The 18,895-nt window shown below is 43.2% G+C and overlaps 2 protein-coding genes across 2 annotated transcripts; one reads left to right on the plus strand and one right to left on the minus strand.

The window, feature by feature from the left end:
* Window positions 1–1,970: 1,970 nt before the first annotated feature.
* On the minus strand, window positions 1,971–15,420 carry LOC139443427 (THUMP domain-containing protein 2-like). Its single transcript, XM_071224416.1, has 10 exons — window positions 15,147–15,420; window positions 14,600–14,732; window positions 14,187–14,431; window positions 13,968–14,045; window positions 13,479–13,531; window positions 12,589–12,676; window positions 11,212–11,292; window positions 10,298–10,406; window positions 9,940–10,060; window positions 1,971–2,589 (listed from the first exon to the last, which is right to left on the minus strand). The coding sequence occupies exons 1-10, from the start codon at window positions 15,222–15,224 to the stop codon at window positions 1,971–1,973; spliced, it is 1,605 nt and encodes a 534-aa protein (XP_071080517.1). The 5' UTR covers window positions 15,225–15,420.
* Window positions 15,421–15,871: 451 nt separating this feature from the next.
* LOC139443973 (testis-specific expressed protein 55-like) lies at window positions 15,872–17,779 on the plus strand. Its single transcript, XM_071224861.1, has 2 exons — window positions 15,872–16,147; window positions 16,764–17,779. The coding sequence occupies exons 1-2, from the start codon at window positions 15,872–15,874 to the stop codon at window positions 16,881–16,883; spliced, it is 396 nt and encodes a 131-aa protein (XP_071080962.1). The 3' UTR covers window positions 16,884–17,779.
* The last annotated feature ends 1,116 nt before the right edge of the window (window positions 17,780–18,895 follow it).

An 18,895-nucleotide genomic window follows, 5' to 3' on the forward strand; every position in this document is an offset into this window, starting at 1 on the left:
TGTTATCTTATACCAACATGAAAACATTTAGTAGTATATGATATGAAATGGATGGTTCAAATTTTGGCTGCAAATTTAAGTTTTCATAAATCCTATTGCAACATGTTATCAATAAAATCAAATGGAAGAATGTGGTTATTTCTTATTTTTTGTCCTCTCGGACAATGTTTTGTGATTTGTCCTAGGACATTGTGTTGTGATTTGTCATCTAGGACATTGCGATCTAATCTGAGGTTACTGACGGGTGTACCGAAGAAGATTGTATTTGGAACACAGAAGAATTCTCCCTCTACACACAATCCTGTGCATATGAAGATTATGGGCCACATGTATTTATAAGTGTCAGGTTGTAACACCCTAAGAAGAAACATGAATATGATCATCAGAGATATTCAAACTTATTACTGCACTCCTGATACTTTACCTTCTATAAACAAGCATGAAATACTCACCTCCCCCGCCAATATGACATGTCGGGTGTGTGCAATGCATTAGCTCCTGAGAACTATGTTCGCTGGGCCTTTTTTGTAAAGAACTATAGTACGTTTTTCAAGATCTGCTCCGGAAACGAGGACTACCGCCATTTTCAGTCTAAATCAAAGTCGTTGCCATGGAAACTCAAACAATTTTTTTTTAAAAATCCCAAACTATCAAAAGGCACCAGTTCACCACTAGATCTATGCCAAGTTTGGTGAAGAAATATGGTACGGTTTTCAAGATCTGCTCCGGAAACCAGGACTACCAACATTTTCAGTCTAAATCAACGTCGTTGCCATGGAAACTCGAAATTTTTATTTTTTTAAAAATCCCAAACTATCAAAAGGCACCAGTTCAAAACTAGATCTATCTATGTGCCAAGTTTGGTGAAGAAATATGGTACGGTTTTCAAGATCTGCTCCAGAAACGAGGACGACAGCCATTTTCAGTCTAAATCAAAGTCGTTGCCATGGAAACTCGAAAAATAAAAAATAAAAAAATCCAAAACTATCAAAAGGCACCAGTTCAACACTAGATCTATCTATGTGGCAAGTTTGGTGAAGAAATATGGTACGTTTTTCAAGATCTGCTCCGGAAACGAAATGTGAAGGACGGACGGACAGCACCCATTCCTATATCCCCCTTCCACTTCGTGGCAGGGGATAATAATAACATTTTCACAGCTGACTAATTCAAAGTAAAATGTACTGCTGATAGCCATCTCATGTCCTTGATATTGCCTAGATGTGTAACAATGTCACCTGCCAAGAAACCTTAGCTTGGTGGTCAAGAAGGTATTTTTGTATCAATGGTTAAAAGTTTTCACAAAATTCTGAACTTGACATTTTGTGCAAATTTACACCTGTATAGAACAACCTTCTGGATGAGAAGTGGTCCCAAGAACCCCACACTGATTATTGAGGATTGGGTGGTCATGTCTGAACTGGCTTATGTCATGTTACCCTGACACCATTTATTGTTGTTCATGCCTTCAACCGCCGTCGACCGCCTCCGTGGTCTAGTTGTAGAGCGTCCAGCCGGAGAGGGGGAAGGCCCTGGTTTTGATCACTGGCCACGTCATACCAAAAGACGTTAAAAGATGTTACTTGTTGTTACCCTGTCTGGCGCTTGGCATAAAGGGGCTAAAACAAGGACTGGTCGGCTTGGAGTATACTGTGTCTGAGTGGGGTATTCATGTTAAACTGCTGCATGGTATATCAGTAAGCTAGCACTATAAAACGGCATTAGTCCGGATTAGTACAAGCGCACACACGCACGCGCGTCGCTATATAAGTGCAATAATCTTGGACGCGACGTTAAACTCAATTTCACCTCACTTCAACACCTAGTCAAGACTAGAGTATTTACAGGTTGCGGGAATATAGATGGAATATTGCTGACTCCAATAGTTAAAAACAACCTCACTCACGTTGAGCCAGCCCTAAGTACTAACAATAACTGAACAGTAGCCTCAAGAAGACAATAAAAAGACATCAGGATTTATTTTCTTTCCTTAAAACTAAAATAAATGCATGAGTTTCCCCTAATTTTATATAGTGCTCACTGCACAAACGTAGATGAGATTCAGTAGGCTTGTCCGAGTCACCTGATGTTCCCCTACTCTCAGGACTGTCCACATCTCTTACCCGGGGTTCAACACCTTCCTCTACACCAGCAACAGATCCACATACAGAACTGGCGGACTCTTCATCAAAATCACGCTGCTTCGAAAAATCTGATTTATCCTCACTCTCAACTTTGTCCATCTTAATGTCTGATACAGTCATATTCGTAATGACTCCAGGACCTTGACAAGGAGAGTCTGCTCTGAGAAGAGTGTTGCTACTTGGTCCTGTGGTCACAGATGTTGTCAGGCTGATGTCAACACAGTCCTTATCCTTACCCTGATGTCCTCCACTGCTGTTTTCATCTTCCGTTGACGTTGTCTTTGTTTCTTGACAAGGGGTCTGATGTATATGGCTAGACACATCTGTCTTGTTGGTTAGTGGGCTGTGGGCTACTGCTCTATGTGGTGTGTGAATACAGCTGAGAAGTGTGGCTTTCAGGTCGGAACTTGTCATCACCACGGCAGTGCCTCCTACCCTCAAAACTCTGCAGTGAAGAAGGTTATGATGAGCTTATGATATTGAATGAAAGTATCAAAAGTATTGTTCTTCTATTATTTGAAGAACTCTTTATACATGTTTAAGTATTTGATAAATTTTTTTACAAACCTGTAGAGGTTTTGAATTCTCTGATGAAATCCTCCTTTGGGCACTTATTGCATTTTCCTGGCTCAAGAAAATCTACATGACATAGTTGTAACCATTTTCCTTAATAAAAATTGTTACCACACAAAAAACTTTGTTTTTGTATGATATACGTCCACCCTTATGGTGCCTCACCCTCCACGGCGCGTCACGCCAAGGGGAGCAACTCTCACCCAAATCACTTTCCATATGTCTAATGCTGACGGAATGTGGGGAGGTGGGTGGCCGTGCCCCAAGGAGGATTTCATCAGAGAATTCAAAACCTCTACAGGTTTGTAAAATTCTCTTTCAGATTAAATCCTCCTTGGGGCACTTATTGCATCAAGATAGACTCCTAAAGATAATCTAGGAAGTGGCATCCGTCAGCAACAAGCGTGCATAAATACATCGTATTTTGATTATTTCAATGAATAAACAAGAGTTCAATAAATGGAACCAACCTTATCGTGAGGCACCACCGTCGAAAGGCGGGGGCTGGAGACAGGGCGTTATCGACCATACACCATGAAAAGAGCCATTCTTTGTGGCTTATCATATCGAGAACTCGAGACACACACACACCCCACCCCCCACCCCCCACACTTTTTTGAACAAGTGATATTGGGGCACAGATCACAAGAGCCTATAAACCCGCACAGAGCTAGGCCAGAGGGTCCCCGTAATCGAAGGAGTGCATGTGCAAATACGATGATTATCGAGTGGTAATGGCTGGTATTGTATCGACCGTAGAAGATAAAATCCGGACCATTACTGAGCAGTGTTATAACCGGTCCGGGCGGTCTAAAATCTCGAAGGCTCAATCGGCTAGAGATGTAGAACTTTGTCCAGTTCGGAGAACTGACTGACCAAACCGAGCACGCTCGCTTTAGTGTTTGTCGAGTTGGTAATGTTTGATGAACGTGCTCGGCTGGCTCCAAATAGCCGCGGAGCAGATCTCCTCAATGGGCAGAGCCGCGGCATACGCTTGTGTCGTAGCCACTGCTCTAACTGAATGAGCCTTCAACTTGGTAGGGGGGTCCCTGCCTTGAAGTGTGTACGCCGTACATATAGTAGAGACTATCCACCTGGAGATTGTTTGTTTGCTCGCAGGTGAGCCAGCCTTCCTACCGCCATAACAGCAAAATAGTTGATTATCCTTACGGATACCCTTAGTTCTGCTGATATAGGACTTAAGGGTCCTGCGGACATCCAAGACATGAGCATGTCTTGTAGTGGTCCCCGACGAAGAAGGCTGTAAAAGAGCAGGTAGCTCAATAGGAGCCGTCACGTGGAAGGCGTGTGCGACCTTAGGACGGTAAGAGTCCGGCAGGCGAATACTGACCCTGTCCCGGTGAAAGACAGTTAGTTCGGGATCGGCTGACATTGCGTGAATGTCGCCTACCCGTCTGCCAGGCGTTACCGCCACAAGGAACGCCGTCTTCCAGCTCAACAGCTGAAGAGAGAGAGACGACAGATCCCGAAAGGAAGGACCGGACAGCCAATCAAGAACGATTGACAATTCCCAAGGGGGACTGATCCTGGCGGTCGGATCCTGTCCACACCTGCTAAAAAACGCTGCACTAATGGGTGCGCACCCAAAAGTGCCCCGTCGACGGGGACGTGAAAGGCAGCAATAGCTGTAGAGTACCCCCGGACTGTCGATGCGGCCAGGCCAACATCTAGTCGCGACTGGAGGAACTCAAGTACGGCTATGAGATCTGCAGAAAAGGGATCTGCAATCCCTCTATCGACACACCAGCGCGCATAGCAGGCCCATCTATCCTCGTACTGAACGTTTGTCGAATCCCTCCGCGAAGCCAGTATTGTGTCTGCAACTCGTGCAGGAATACCGCTCTCCTGGAGGCGATTCCGGACAGTGGCCAAGCCACCCACTGAATCCTGGGATTCGGGTGGAGGGCCTCGTTCTGGGATAGGAGGTCCGGTCGTAAAGGTAATAGAACAGGAGGCTGAGCCAGAAACCTGAGTATGACTGGAAACCAACTCTGCGCCGACCAAAGGGGTGCCAGGAGCACAAGTAGTCGCGCAGGCTGAGTGGCTAGCTGAGACAGGACCTTGGAAATCAGAGGTACTGGGGGGAATGCCCACAGAATTCTGTCCGTCCAATCTAGCTGGAAGGCGTCCGGTGCCACCGACCTCGGGTCGGGGACTCGGGAGCAGAACGTTGGTGTCTGGTGATTCACCCCAGACGCAAACAGATCCACCTGGAACGACCCGTATAACTGGGAGATAATCCCGAATATCCCCGGGTCGAGCCTCCACTCGTGAGGAGCGAGGATCCGGCGAGACAGAGCGTCCGCACGGACGTTGTCTACCCCCGGGAGATAAACAGGTAGCACCCTGATAACGTGTGAGTCGCACCATAGGAGGAACTGCCACGTCTCTTGGAGAAGCGACGGAGACACCGTTCCCCCCTGCTTCCGGATGTAAGTCATCGCCGTTTGGTTGTCCATCTCTAGACGCACCACTTGGCCACGAAGCAGATCCAGGAAGTGTTGGAACACCAACCTGACCGCTCTCAGTTCTAGCACATTGATATGCAGTTTGATCTCCTGCTGGGACCATAGTCCCGAGGCAGTGTGATCGTTCAGAACGCCTCCCCAGCCGGAGAGTGACGCGTCTGTTTGAACTGTGAGAGACGGCACGGGAGTGTCGAGGGGGAGCCCCCGGGACAGATTCCCGACCTCGGTCCACCACTGAAGGTGTGCATTGAGCCACTGCGGAGTCTCGAGAACAGTCTCGAGATCTTCCGAGTTCACCCAAAGTCAACGGAGCGCTTGTTGAATGGGTCTCATTCTCAAGCGCGCCCGCCAAACCACATCCACTGTCGCCGCCATGTTGCCCAGTAACTGGAGCCATGTACGAGCAGTGTGACTGGCGGACAGAAGGAACTGGGAAGTAACACTTCTGACCTTGGTAATGCGATCTTGTGACAGAGATACAATTCCGCTCACCGTGTTGAAATTCGCCCCTAGGAAGACTAGATTCTGAGTAGGGCTCAGATCTGACTTCTTGAGATTGACTATCCACCCTAGAGTGATCAGAATATCTATCACTTGTTGTGTAGCTATCTGACTCAGGGATTGCGATAGAGCTCTTAGTAACCAGTCGTCGAGGTACGGATGGCAGAACCGACCTTTTGACCTGGCCACTTGGGCGGGAATCAACATCAGCTTGGTGAACACCCTCGGGGCCCTAGCGATCCCGAATGGTAGAACCCTGAACTGATAACACCTCCCGTCGAAAGAAAACCTGAGGTATTTCTTGAACTCGGGGTGTATGGGTACGTGGAGATAGGCGTCTTTTAGGTCTATTGACGTTAGCCATTCTCCGGTCTCGACAGCTGAGATCACCGAGCGCAGTGTCTCCATCCTGAAGGACGGTACCTCTATAAGTTTGTTCAGCCTTCTCAGATTGAGAATAGGCCTGAACCCTCCATCTTTTTTGGTGACTAGGAAATATGTCGAGTAGAAGCCCTCGCTTTCCTGTCCCACGGGAACCGGTTCGATCGCAGCCTTCATAAGAAGTGCGTCGACCTCGGCACGGAGGAATTCCGCCCTCTCTAGGGTAGCAGGCACCGGAGTGTGCTTTATCCCGGAGAAGGGGGGCGGATGGTGTTTCCACCGAGGCAAATGGCCATCCCTTAGAGTGGACAGGGTCCAGGGATTGGATGTGACTGTCTCCCATTCCTGCAGGAATAGAGCCAGTCGGCCGCCTACGGGGACATCCGGCTTGAGGCAGTGGACCCCGGCTGTCGGCAGTTCAATAACATGCGACCGTGGGTCCGCCCGGGGCACTTCGGGCGCTAATGGGAACCCGATGGGTTCCCGGCCCCGCGAAAAGGCTGCTGGCCTCGACCAGCTGCCCTGCCCCGGCCCCTGCCTCTCTTGCTCCTCCCGGCGCCCTTACCTGAAGGAAGCGGCTGCTTCCAAGCAGGTGCAGACTTCTGACCCGGCGCATCAGCGTAGGAGGAAGCAAGTGGAGAGGTCCGCTTACGCGGTTTAACGCATGGTACCTCCAACAAGGCCTTAGAATCCTTGATGGAGGCATACAACTGTGCGGCATCTCGGACCACCTGCTGAGCCCCAGGGAAGAGGGTGGCACCCATCTTATATGGCAAAGCAAGTAGATCCTGGCGTGTGGAAGCCGAGTATTTGGATACCGACATCCACAGCCTGCGCATGCCCATGACTGCGCACATCATCTGCGAGGCACAGCTACGAATAGCGTCCCTCGCAAGATGACTATGTACCTCCGTAAGTTGCGCGGCCAACTCCGAAGAGTCGGCCGGCCCCTCTCCCGCTAACTCCCTCTGTACGGCCGACAGATAAGCGGAGTGTACGGACACCCGGAGCTGCTGACATGCGTTACGATATTGCTCCTCGAAGCAAACGTAAGCAGCCTTCAGCTCCGTACCGCACGCGGGAAAGGGTGGCAACCGCCGGCCCTGCTTGACCTTAGCCAAGTTGGGGGTCGAAGACCCCCCCAGGGTAACGGAGGTCCAGACGCATTCGTCCACCACCGGTACCTCAAAATCACCATCCTCTGCTAACGGGTACCGCTTAATAAGTTCGGGCAGGTCGAACTTCCTGCGGGCACCCGACAACAGAGGATTGATGACTTCATGCACCAATGAAGACAGAATACGGAGCCGCACCTGGGGCGCCTTGCTCGGAGCAAAAGCGTCCCCCGGAAGGCGGAACTCAGTCGGATCCGACTGGGGCATAGGCGCAGCCACCTGAGGCAGTACCTGGACAATCTTGTCCCGTACATGCCTCAACGAGGAAACGAAGGAAAATGTTCCCGAGGTCTCCGAGTCGTCTCCCCCCTCCTCCATCCACTCCTCCTCTCTCGATTCCGAGCCGAAATTAATCGACTCTTCCCCGAGAGAAGAGGCAGACGAAGTCGGAAGGGGACGCCCGAAGGCCTGGGCCTTCGCATCCCCGGGCTGCACCCGGCCCGAAGCCGAGTCCCGGTCCCGAGGTGCCGGGGGTTCAAGGGAACCCACCTGGCTCTGGGCTAGAAATCCGCTAGAGGAAGCCTCGGCCTCGGAAGAGGCGTCTGGCTCCGCTAGGGAGAACTGTGTGTCGGTAGTGAACGGGCCAGTGCCCGCCACCCCTCCGCTGGGGAGCGACCTCGAGCCGGCGCCGAAGCCCGGTCTGAGATCGTCCCCGAGACCAAGTGGCCTGCCTCGGCCGACGCCGGGCATATCACAAGGTCTCGAAGCCGCGTCCGGCGCCGACAACGGGGAAGGCTCGGTCCGCATCTCCTCTCGGAGCTGAGACTTTACCTCCTCCATCATCGACGCCATCTGCGACCTCAACAAGGCAGAGATGTCTGCCAAAGACGGTGCAGGAGAGGGTGCAGTGATTGTGACGGGGACCCTAGAGCCTTCTCCCCCGGCCCCCGGGGAGGGAGCGGAGGAGACAGTCTCAGCTGCTTTTTTTCCCCTTCTTACTTTTTTAGATGGGGGGGGGGGGCGGTCTTTGCCGATCTAATGTCCACCCCCGCCTTCAATAGACCCTTAAAGTGTAAGAGGTCCACCTTCCTCTTTTTTTGCGCCCGCGGTGTGAATGCAACACAGATCGGGCATGACCCATCGTCATGCCCGTCTTCGGCCAAACACTTTATGCAAGTATCATGCCTGTCTTGGGGGGGAATCGAAGCCGAGCACCCCGTACACAGTTTGAAGGTCTGTAAAAAAGACCGTAATTTTTTATTTTGGCGGGAAGGGTAATAAAGTGTATCAGTGCGATTGAAAGATCGGAAAGATACGTGCATAAATTGTGTAACTAGAAGCAAAGGCGTAATTTAGAATGCGATTGGTAACGCGATACTAATAGCCAATGTCGTAGTATAATTATAACACCAATTGGGCGTGTTACGCGCGAAGGTGTAAAAAAGTAAAAAACCCGTAAAAAAGGTAAGTGTAATTTAAAAATAATTAACACACCACCTTGGGTTTATTAAAGGAAAAGATTGTAGGCTAAAGCCCGATGATATAACATTAAAAAAACCCAAGCCGTTTTTGATGGCCCTGGTGTTACATGTATCATACGTGGCACTACAAAATGGACGCTACTACGGCCTTTGTTTTCAAAGGTATCGTACACGTGTCACATAATTACAACTTTATAACTTCACAATGCGAGGTATTACGCCTTTGCATGAAAGAAATGTACCATACATACAGTTTGGTCTGCCATGGTTCTTGTACGAACGATTATCTTGTACTTTGTTTTGTCTTGAAAAAAACAGCACGTCTGTCTTAGTCAGATGACATAAGGAAAGTGATTTGGGTGAGAGTTGCTTCCCTTGGCGTGACGCGCCGTGGAGGGTGAGGCACCATAAGGGTGGACGTATATCATACAAAAACAAAGTTTTTTGTGTGGTAACAATTTTTATTAAGGAAAATGGTTACAACTATGTCATGTAGATTTTCTTGAGCCAGGAAAATGCAATAAGTGCCCCAAGGAGGATTTAATCTGAAAGAGAATAGATCTATGCTGCTCTGCAGATCACCTGAATATTCCTCCCAACTTTTTGCAACATTTTATATCAAATTCCAAAGGATCATATTACCATCAATGGCATTAAAGCGCAAACAATTCTGAGCACAAATATTGTGTATCTCTAGAAATGCTGAGAGTTAAGCCAAAATGCCATTTTCAAAACACCTTGGTGAATTCTGCTGCTCATTCAGCGAATTTTGCTGATCTCAACAGACACACATTGCTGACATCTATACATACTATTTCAGCTTCATAAATTACATGGCCATTTCCAAGATGTCAACACAACTAGTATTTCATTGGTATGTGAACATTTAATTTGCACTGTACATGTATCTGTCTTGTTAAAGTCAAATATCAATGAGTTTGGGTGTGTGAAGGTCAAAGGTCACAGATTAACAATGTACTAAAAGACTGAACGTGGTTCCTGCAAATACCAAATACTTGCTAGAAATTTCACAACGATGCATGAATAAATCATGGAGCAATGATGTTTTCGAAGATGGACAATATGGCTTAACATTCAAAATTGGAATAGAATTCTGTAATTATTTCGAGACTTTATTGCAAAGCTTAAGCCTCCTAATTAATTGTCACAGACACCAGTAAAATCATTTACAAATTCCCAAACAAAAAAACAGACATGTCCCGTGTTTAAATGCTTCTTGCTGTTGCCTAGTTACCTTGCCATCTGGTGCATCAGCATCTGGTAGAATAAGTCCATCTTCATTTCTATAGTATGCTTGTGTCCAAATGGAGCATCACACACAATCTTGTCCACTGACTGATCTTGAAGGGGTAAATCTGAAACAGAATTTACTATGTTTATGCTCCGTAACAACATGCCACAAGAATCAATCTTTCTTGACCTGCCAGGTTCTTGAACTACAGTATATGAAAAAACCAACTGATCACTATCTGATGAATATGACACAGGAACAAAAATCTTCTAATAGAAATTGAGAACTTTTTAAGAACAAGTTAATAGTTCCAAGATAACATTAATCCAAGGATGGAATGAGAAGAAGATGAGTTTCTCACACAGGACACTTGCTGTTCCTAGGTCCAGCAGCTGTGTGCCAGCAGACATCCTGTTCTCCATGGCATGACCCAGCTGCCCATCACTGATGTCAAAACCCATGTAGTGTGCCTGAAATATGACCCATTGTATCAATTGTATATCTCATTACTTTTTAAAAAATACAAGACAAAAGGTGAGTTTTGGTGTGGTATTAAGACAAGGGGCCACATGTACAAATTAATCTGCAACATTTGTTACTTATAGTGCTATGCCTACTTTGTGCATGTGGGCTCTCGTAATGCAAGGTCTGTCAGAGTAAATCAAAATGCTGCACACCGATAAGGGATACAATGCTTTAAGGGAATTATTTGCTTTGTCATTATGGTTATTGGTATGGGTGACTGCTGGATATAAACCACCAAAATAGTCACATGATAGTATTTCAATACGTAAAACGTGCTACAATTACAATAATGCAGATTTTCCCGGCTATATCTTAAGCCAACATATTTGTTGAGCATGTCAGCCTTGTCCTAAGAATGTTTTTTGGATTATTGTAAATGGGGTAGCTCTAGTAGACTTTTAGAATATTGTAGAATGTTCTGAACTACCCAAGCGCCTCTTCAAAAAACATTAATTTGAAATAAAACCTCACAAAAATGCTTAGTTGGTGTTGATTATTAGATTGATTCCCTTGTGATAGATGTATAGGGTGGTGGCTTAGATAAATGCAAGGTGATATTAATGGCAAACTGTCTCTAATTGATATGATTTACGGAATATGTGTGGTGTGCATTTCACATCAGCAGCTTGTGTAAACTTGGTTCAACAATCATATCCTATCCCTAATGATTGAAAAACGATAACATCGTGGCAAAATATGAACTGTTGAATGAAAATATCAGTAAACGTATAACTGATAAATGGACTTTACTTTGCTTATCAGTGAGTCTTGAACGGCTTCAACCAGGATCGAGGCCTTCCCGCACATCGGGTCTACCACCACATCACCTGTCTGCACACACAAACAAAAAAACATTTTGCATGCAAGCCGTAATGTGCGTGTCAGATCATTGTAGCTGAATATACAAAAAACAACAACTGTCTCTTGGTCTGTCACAGATGAAATCTTTAACAGAACACTACTAGATTTCCCAGTGAAATTGAGGATTTACAAGGAATAGATTGTCTACTGAAAAAAGATGGAGAACAATTTGAACGAACACTGGTGGAATGTCATGCAGAACTATTGCCAGTAGGGGTGACTATTGGTCCGGAAATCCCTATTGCCATAACTATTGATATTGCAAGCAACTATTGCGATAAATATCGATAGTTTTCAGTGTATCATTTTAGATGGATTTTAGAGCTGAATTAAACCTTGGAACTGAAGTTTCCTTTGAATGTGATAACCATAACAACAAATAAAAAGTAAAGTTTGATATATGACTGATTTCTTTTTTCTTTAACCTAATAATTTAAGAAAAAGAAACTTCCACATTACCATGTGTAAATTATTACCACTCATGATCAAAAGTAAACCAAATTTGAACAGCATTACATGTATTTTACTGATATGGTAAATACAATCGAAACTATCAATATTCCTAACTGAAATCGATACTATTGATCGGAAACTGATTTAACAATCAATTTATTCACTTTAAGTGCTTACCAATAGCAATATAGCAATATTTTGATTTATCGTGACACCCCCAATTGCCAGACAGCTAGGGTATCATCATCGAGTTATCACTCATGCCCAAACGAAGACGTTCAAGGTCCAGCAGACCAAGAGTACCGTCTAACCGTGAGGACCAGGCATTGCGTATACCCAAAATATAGGGTGGCATGTAACCTTTTTTTTCCCCTAAGTATAGTTCATGTTTTTCACTGTCTTTGTTACAGTTGTAGAGTAGGAAACCTGGATGTCTGGCAAAGCCCCCATTCACTCACTGACCTCTATGTCTGTTAGATGTGACATGAACCACGCTACAGTGGACCTCAGACCTGGTTCCCATTCACTCACTGACCTGCTACAGTGGACCTCAGACCCGGCTCCCATTCACTCACTGACCTGTATGTCTGCTAGATGTGCCATGATCCACACTACAGTGGACCTCAGACCCAGCTCCCATTCACTCCCTGACCTGCTACAGTTGACCTCAGTCCCGGCTTCCATTCACTCACTGACCTGTATGTGTGCTAGATATACCATGATCCACGCTACAGTGGACCTCAGACCCGGCTCCCATTCACTCACTGACCTGCTACAGTGGACCTCAGACCCGGCTCCCATTCACTCACTGACCTGTATGTCTGCTAGATGTGCCATGATCCACGCTACAGTGGACCTCAGACCCGGCTGGACCATATACTTCCTCTTGGACACTGGACACCTGGAATTACATTCCCATATTCATATAAACAGTAAACATTCGAGAAGTCAACAGTCTGTAATATTCCAGCCATATCACGATAACCTGATAATAACACAGCGGTGATGTAACCTATCAAAATGTTTCCTATGATTGATCCTCCTAATGCATTGCAAAGTTCCTCTCTCAGTTGTGATTTGTAATCTCCCTCATCATCATCTTTCTAGTGGGTATAGAAGGAAAACATTCATGCACAATTAGAAGTTTTAGGGATCTTACATTAATCTTTGAACATCCAACAGGGTGAAACCTGTTTTTACCTGGTGAAAAATATAACACCTGAAGACAAAGTAATGCCAATGGTATGATATAAATCTCTCTGCATACCACTTCATCAGTCCTTGTGGGACTGGTAGGCACAACTGCATCAAAACCACAAATGAACAACGGGGTTCTCTGGCTCTGGGCTTACAAGATTACATGTGGCGCAAGTGTAACTCCTGAAGTTGTTGGTTGGTTGGTTGTTGTTTAACGCCGCACTCAGCAATATTCCAGGTATATGACGGCGGTCTGTAAACAATCAAGTCTGGACCAGGCAATCCAGTGATTGACATCATGAGCATTGATCCACGCAATTGGGATACGATGACATGCATCAACCAAGTCAGCGAGCCTGACCACCTAATCCCTCTAATTAGTCGCCTCTTACGACAAGCATAGTCGCCTTTTACGGCAAGAATGGGTCGCTGAAGACCTATTCTATCCCGGATCTTCATGGGTCAACTCCTGAAGAGGAATCCTATCGGTTGGTTGTTAAACTGACCTTGTGATAGGCATGCCAACAGTCACAGATTCATCATTGATGTGGACACAGATCTGGAACACAGCGGTGAGCAGGGTTTCACTAAGCCTACTAAAACTGGGAGTCATCATGACTCACTGCAAACAGTTTTGAGAGTCATCATGGTCATGGGCACAATTATGAGAGCATGAGGTGCACTTTTAGTCGACAAGATTTTTATTTAAAAAATAAATACACGTTCTGTTGATTGAAACATGTTTTGATGAAGAATGTTCTGTAAATTACTGAGGTTACTGCCACTGTCAAGCTCACAGGAACTGCATATTAAAGACATGATAGAGATGTGATATCATAATGCTGCAATTGTATGATGCACTTTAGTTTAGTCAAAGAAGGATTTACTTCATGAAGAGTAATATCATGCTAGAGTTGTATCATGGGGAATATATTGTCTGATGAGATTAACGAGAAACTTTACAGAAATCATTTACAGTCATATTGAAATACTACCTCTGCCTCAGGATTTCTCAAATCAACCTTCCATCCAAGCAGTCTCACAACATCCCTTCCAAGCTCCTGAGAAACCTCCTGCAATAATTAAGCTTCATGTCAATAACTGACAAGAGCAAGCATTTCTATCGCGAAGTCATCATTGCCCAGACACAAACTTACATCACAGACGTCTGGTGTGAAAAATAATCATTCTTGAAAGTCATTATTATTATATACCTGGAAGTTTCTTGCTCTGAATGCTTTCCCCCACTGCCCTGCCACTTTGCTGGAGACACGGAAAGTTGGGGAATGCGATGACAGACTCGATCCCCCATGTTCTACCTTCCTCCTTTTGTTTAATGGCTCTCTAGGTTCCCCAGGCTCAGGGTGATGTGTCACTTGTCTGTGTGTGACCAGCGCTAACTCCAACTTGTCCTTCTCTACAACAGTTTCCTTCAGCGATCTAAGGAACTGGTATTTTCCTGTGAAATATTGTACAGATAGGACAAAACAGTGTTATATGATAGTCAAAGGGGCAAAGTTACTGTGTATTAGTGAACCTCCAGATTAACAACTTGTTCCATCAACTTTTAGAGCACTCATGAGTTGACATGTGATATCTGACAATATGGAGTAAAGTTACAACTCACCTTTTGTGCAAATATTGCTTGTGTTGAAATGATCTATTTGAACAAACACTCTTTCCACAGACTTTAGATCAAAGAGTTTAGCATAATCGTCTGCATCACACTTGAAGTACACCTTTCCATCAGTTATGCGTGCCTGCAAAGTCCAAAATTGTAAGTCAGTCCTTATAATTAATGACACAAAAATATGTGAAATATTATTCATGTAGTCGTACCTATGACAAATTACTCAGTTGTTATTTTGTTTAAGGATAATATCCTAAATATTGTTCTTTCCTTTTACTGAAACAAATAGACTTGATCTAATAATTATTTTCATTTTTTCTTACAAATGAATTAATTAAAGGCATCTGTTGACTCAGATAATTGTTCATTCATGTCTACTTCATATGCTGGAGTACAGTCAGTAAAAATAACAGCTGAATCACCTGAGTTTATAAAATAAAACATTTTTTAAATATCAAAAGGATCTAGATCTACATATTTGTTTTGAGGAAATCAATTTACAACAGTGGCATAATGATTACTACATTGTAGGAAACTACTTCACCTCACTGTCTATATGACGAATTGCCAACTCTTGCTCTGCAAAGATTTCAGTACCCCTGCCTGCAGTGCAATAAAACATTGTCTATAATCGGTCCGGACCGGATATGGGATTCCGTTCTCACACTCAGCAACACGTTTTCATCATTGAAGATTAACTTCATCTCCCCAAAAACTAGATTTGTTTGTAATCGAGGGTTTACTGTAATCTAAACCGTAATTTTAACTGAACTGCGAACAGTTGAACAACTGCCCGATCGCAATAAGGTCGCGCTAAATATGTTCATGTGCTGAGAGTCTAAAAAGCGGGCAATAACGGGTTCTCTGCAAAGATATAAAAAATAAAATATTGTTAAAACGAATGATACACAACTCCGTGGTTCACATGCATCAAATATGAAGTAATAGAGCGAATTAAGAGAAAATATGTTGCATCAAGTACATAAATGCATGTTAGAATGCCACATCAAGAAATAATTAAAATATAGGAAATCATTTTTAAACAAAGCCAGACCTACCCTAAATGGGCCTCTTTTGATTACTTTTGTGGTAAAATCTTTATTTTCGAATTCAGTGTAATTTTACGCAGATATGCGGTTTAAAGTGCAAGGCTATTATAAATATCGTTTTATACAAAATATATCTACTAACGCAACTAGCTTGTACAGTTTGGTGGAATACGAATACGAATAGCGTCTTCGTTGCTACATAACACCTGCAGTAAACAACATGGCGGCAGATACGGTGACTGCAACAGAAATGGAACTTTCTGATTCAGAAGATATGAAATTAAAAACCGAGGAGAGTACTAAGAGTGAAAAGGTGGACGGAATACAAGATGTTAGTCAGGAATTGAAGAAAGCTATGGATTCAGGTGTGAATGACGCGATGGGCAAAACAATCTCACACCTTGAGGAAGACGTGACTTATGTGGAACCAGTTCCAGATCCTTACAACAAAGCCATCAAATACCTGGAGAAACATAATATTCTTCAGCTTTTCCAGGTGACTGTCAGTGTGAAACAATTTTCGATGCATTGCCTCGTCAGAATCGTAACAATTACAAAAACTTTTCTTAGTAAAATTAAATAAAAAGAAAACCATAACAATGCTGTTGGCGTGTTTTACCCAAGTAAATGAGGCATAATAATTAATTGTTAACTGCTCTAGTACTACTATTATTGATATAATTATCATTTACTGTTCTGCCCGAACATAAATGCAGTTACAAATATGTCAAAGGCACCTTTCATTGCAATACCTGACCATGTTAATAAAAGGTTTAGCCTATTATTAGTCACTGGAAACTGAGTCTGTTTCAGTATTTTAAAATACTGTGCAAACATAATGGATACATATCGGTATAACCCTTTCACCAGACATGCTCAGTTACTATGGTGACAGTAATTCATCCTTCTTTAGTTTTGATTTACTTTGTAACATTTCAAGTTTGGTTGCTTGTTTTTGGTTTTGATGAAATAGTGTGGGGGTAATATACAGTATCTTCACATTTTATTACAAGAAATTACTATATATCTTGAACATATTTATTGAACTCAATTGAAAAATGTGACATGTTGATTAAGCTCTTGACCAATACTTGTCTTTTTATTACTTGCAGACTATGACAACAAATATTGTTTACAAGCGTCCAGAACATCCAGTGGACTTTATGATTGAAGAAATAGAAGAACTCAAGAAGATGATTGACCCAAACGAAAAAGAGGCTGGAGCCTCATGATACTGAATTTTATTATTTTTAATTTGGATGGTTGTGAACTATGCCTCACTGTTATCAAGGGCTTTGGAAATATATTGGAACAACAATACTCAGTTTGCTAACAATCAGATTCACACATGATTATTATTAGTTCACAGGGTTATATATCAAGAATGATAGCCAACTAGTCCACAAGACATTTTGGACTAGTTTATTTAAAATTATACCAACATAACAAGATTTGTAGAGAGAACTATAGGCTCCTTCCAGGTTTTAATTGGTCTCAAACAAAAAGCTGCATCTAAACCAATAGTGGTAGACACTTGAGTTAAATTCAGCTAGTCCATTTCAGGTGATCACCATGGCCACGGGCCAATCTCTACATTTTGAGCTGCATTTTGTGTGGCCAAAAGAGGTCATGTGGTATTGCAACTAAATTCCGTTGATGTTTATGTAACATTACATGTAAGTATGGGGAGAATACTACTAGTCATTAAAACTATGAGCAATGTCAAACTCTGGACAATTTCATCTTTGGATTAATCTGTTGTACTGCATGAGGATGCATCATACTTCACGCATTTGTTTTGTTTATTTCAGTGGAGTGTGTATTTGTACTAGAAGCATATTCTTTGTATCATGTATGTTTGTTTGTTTCAGTATTACTCTATCATTAAACACCAAATGTACAGTTTTCAGTTTGACTTAAAATGTTTGTTACACTTAGTTTGTTACATCCGTTTATACTTAATTTGAGTCAAATTGAAAGGAAATGATTCAAAATGATGCAAGAAATATGTTACTCTTTTTATTTCCAAGATTTTTCTTATCATATGCTTGCAAATTAAGACAGAAATTTTCATTTCATGGCAATGTTTTGTACAAAGAAACAATAAACCACAAACTTATGTTTTGTTAGTGAATTTCTCCAAATGATATACACAAATTATCTTGATTATTTATGTGTTTTGCAATGTTTTATGATAAAGGACTTGAATTATTTTGATTCTTCTTTTGTTCATTATATGATGCTTTTGATAGTTCTGATCAGTATAAATGTAGGAGCGTAAGGTTTGTCTCCCGACCTCAATCATTTGAGGGTGCATATAAAAATGAGATGCATTGTAGGAAGTGGCATGTAAGGACAGATCATGGTTGTGGTATACATGGTATCACTGCCCATACAATACAAGTCCTTGAATCATTGCCTTGATTAACAGCCCCAAGGGGATTCAGGTTAGAATAGGTCCCCAATATCCTATGCTAGTCTTAAGAGGTGACGCAATGGATTGGGTTCTCAGACTCAGTGATTTGACGACAACATGCACCGTTGCTCATATCAATCACTGAATAGTCAGGTCCAGATTTTGTCATATTTCTGGAATATCAAACATCATTGTGAAAAATCTGAGAATACCACCTCTATTATTTTTTAAATATATCTCATCGTTTATACTCGCATCTGTCAAACTGGACATATCAAATTCCCAGTTGTCTTGAACTTATTCTGGATTCCCAAGTATTCAAACTAAGCATAAAATGTCCCTTATGACTCGAACAGTTCAAACTAAGAATAACACACACACGCATACACTCACCGAACTTTAAACTTTCAACTTTTAACTCACTTCACACACAATTGAGTGACCTCATTGCGATAGATGCAATTACATCAAAGGCAGGATACCTTCTAGTCTCTTTTCGTATTCTCAGTACGAATACCCACTGATCTACATGAAAATGCTTAAGGATACCTTCTAACAACATACAAATATCCAATCAAGCATAATTAACCAGCACACCGGACATCAAAGGTGCAAGCTGATTACTGTAAACCCATTGGCAGCAAGTTACTTAAGTGTACTAATGTGACTGTCGATGACACGTGAGAAATGAGTAATATGGATTAAGATTATGTTTGTGAATCTATTATTCAAGATACGACTTAAACAATGACGACAATCGTGATGGGATGTTGCCATGCCCTTCACTACCAGCAGCAGGGGCACTGTAATTTATTAATGCCTTGAGAT

This window comes from Haliotis cracherodii, unplaced genomic scaffold, assembly GCF_022045235.1.
Source record: "Haliotis cracherodii isolate W230 unplaced genomic scaffold, xgHalCrac1.p SCAF_5, whole genome shotgun sequence".
NCBI lineage: Eukaryota > Metazoa > Mollusca > Gastropoda > Lepetellida > Haliotidae > Haliotis > Haliotis cracherodii.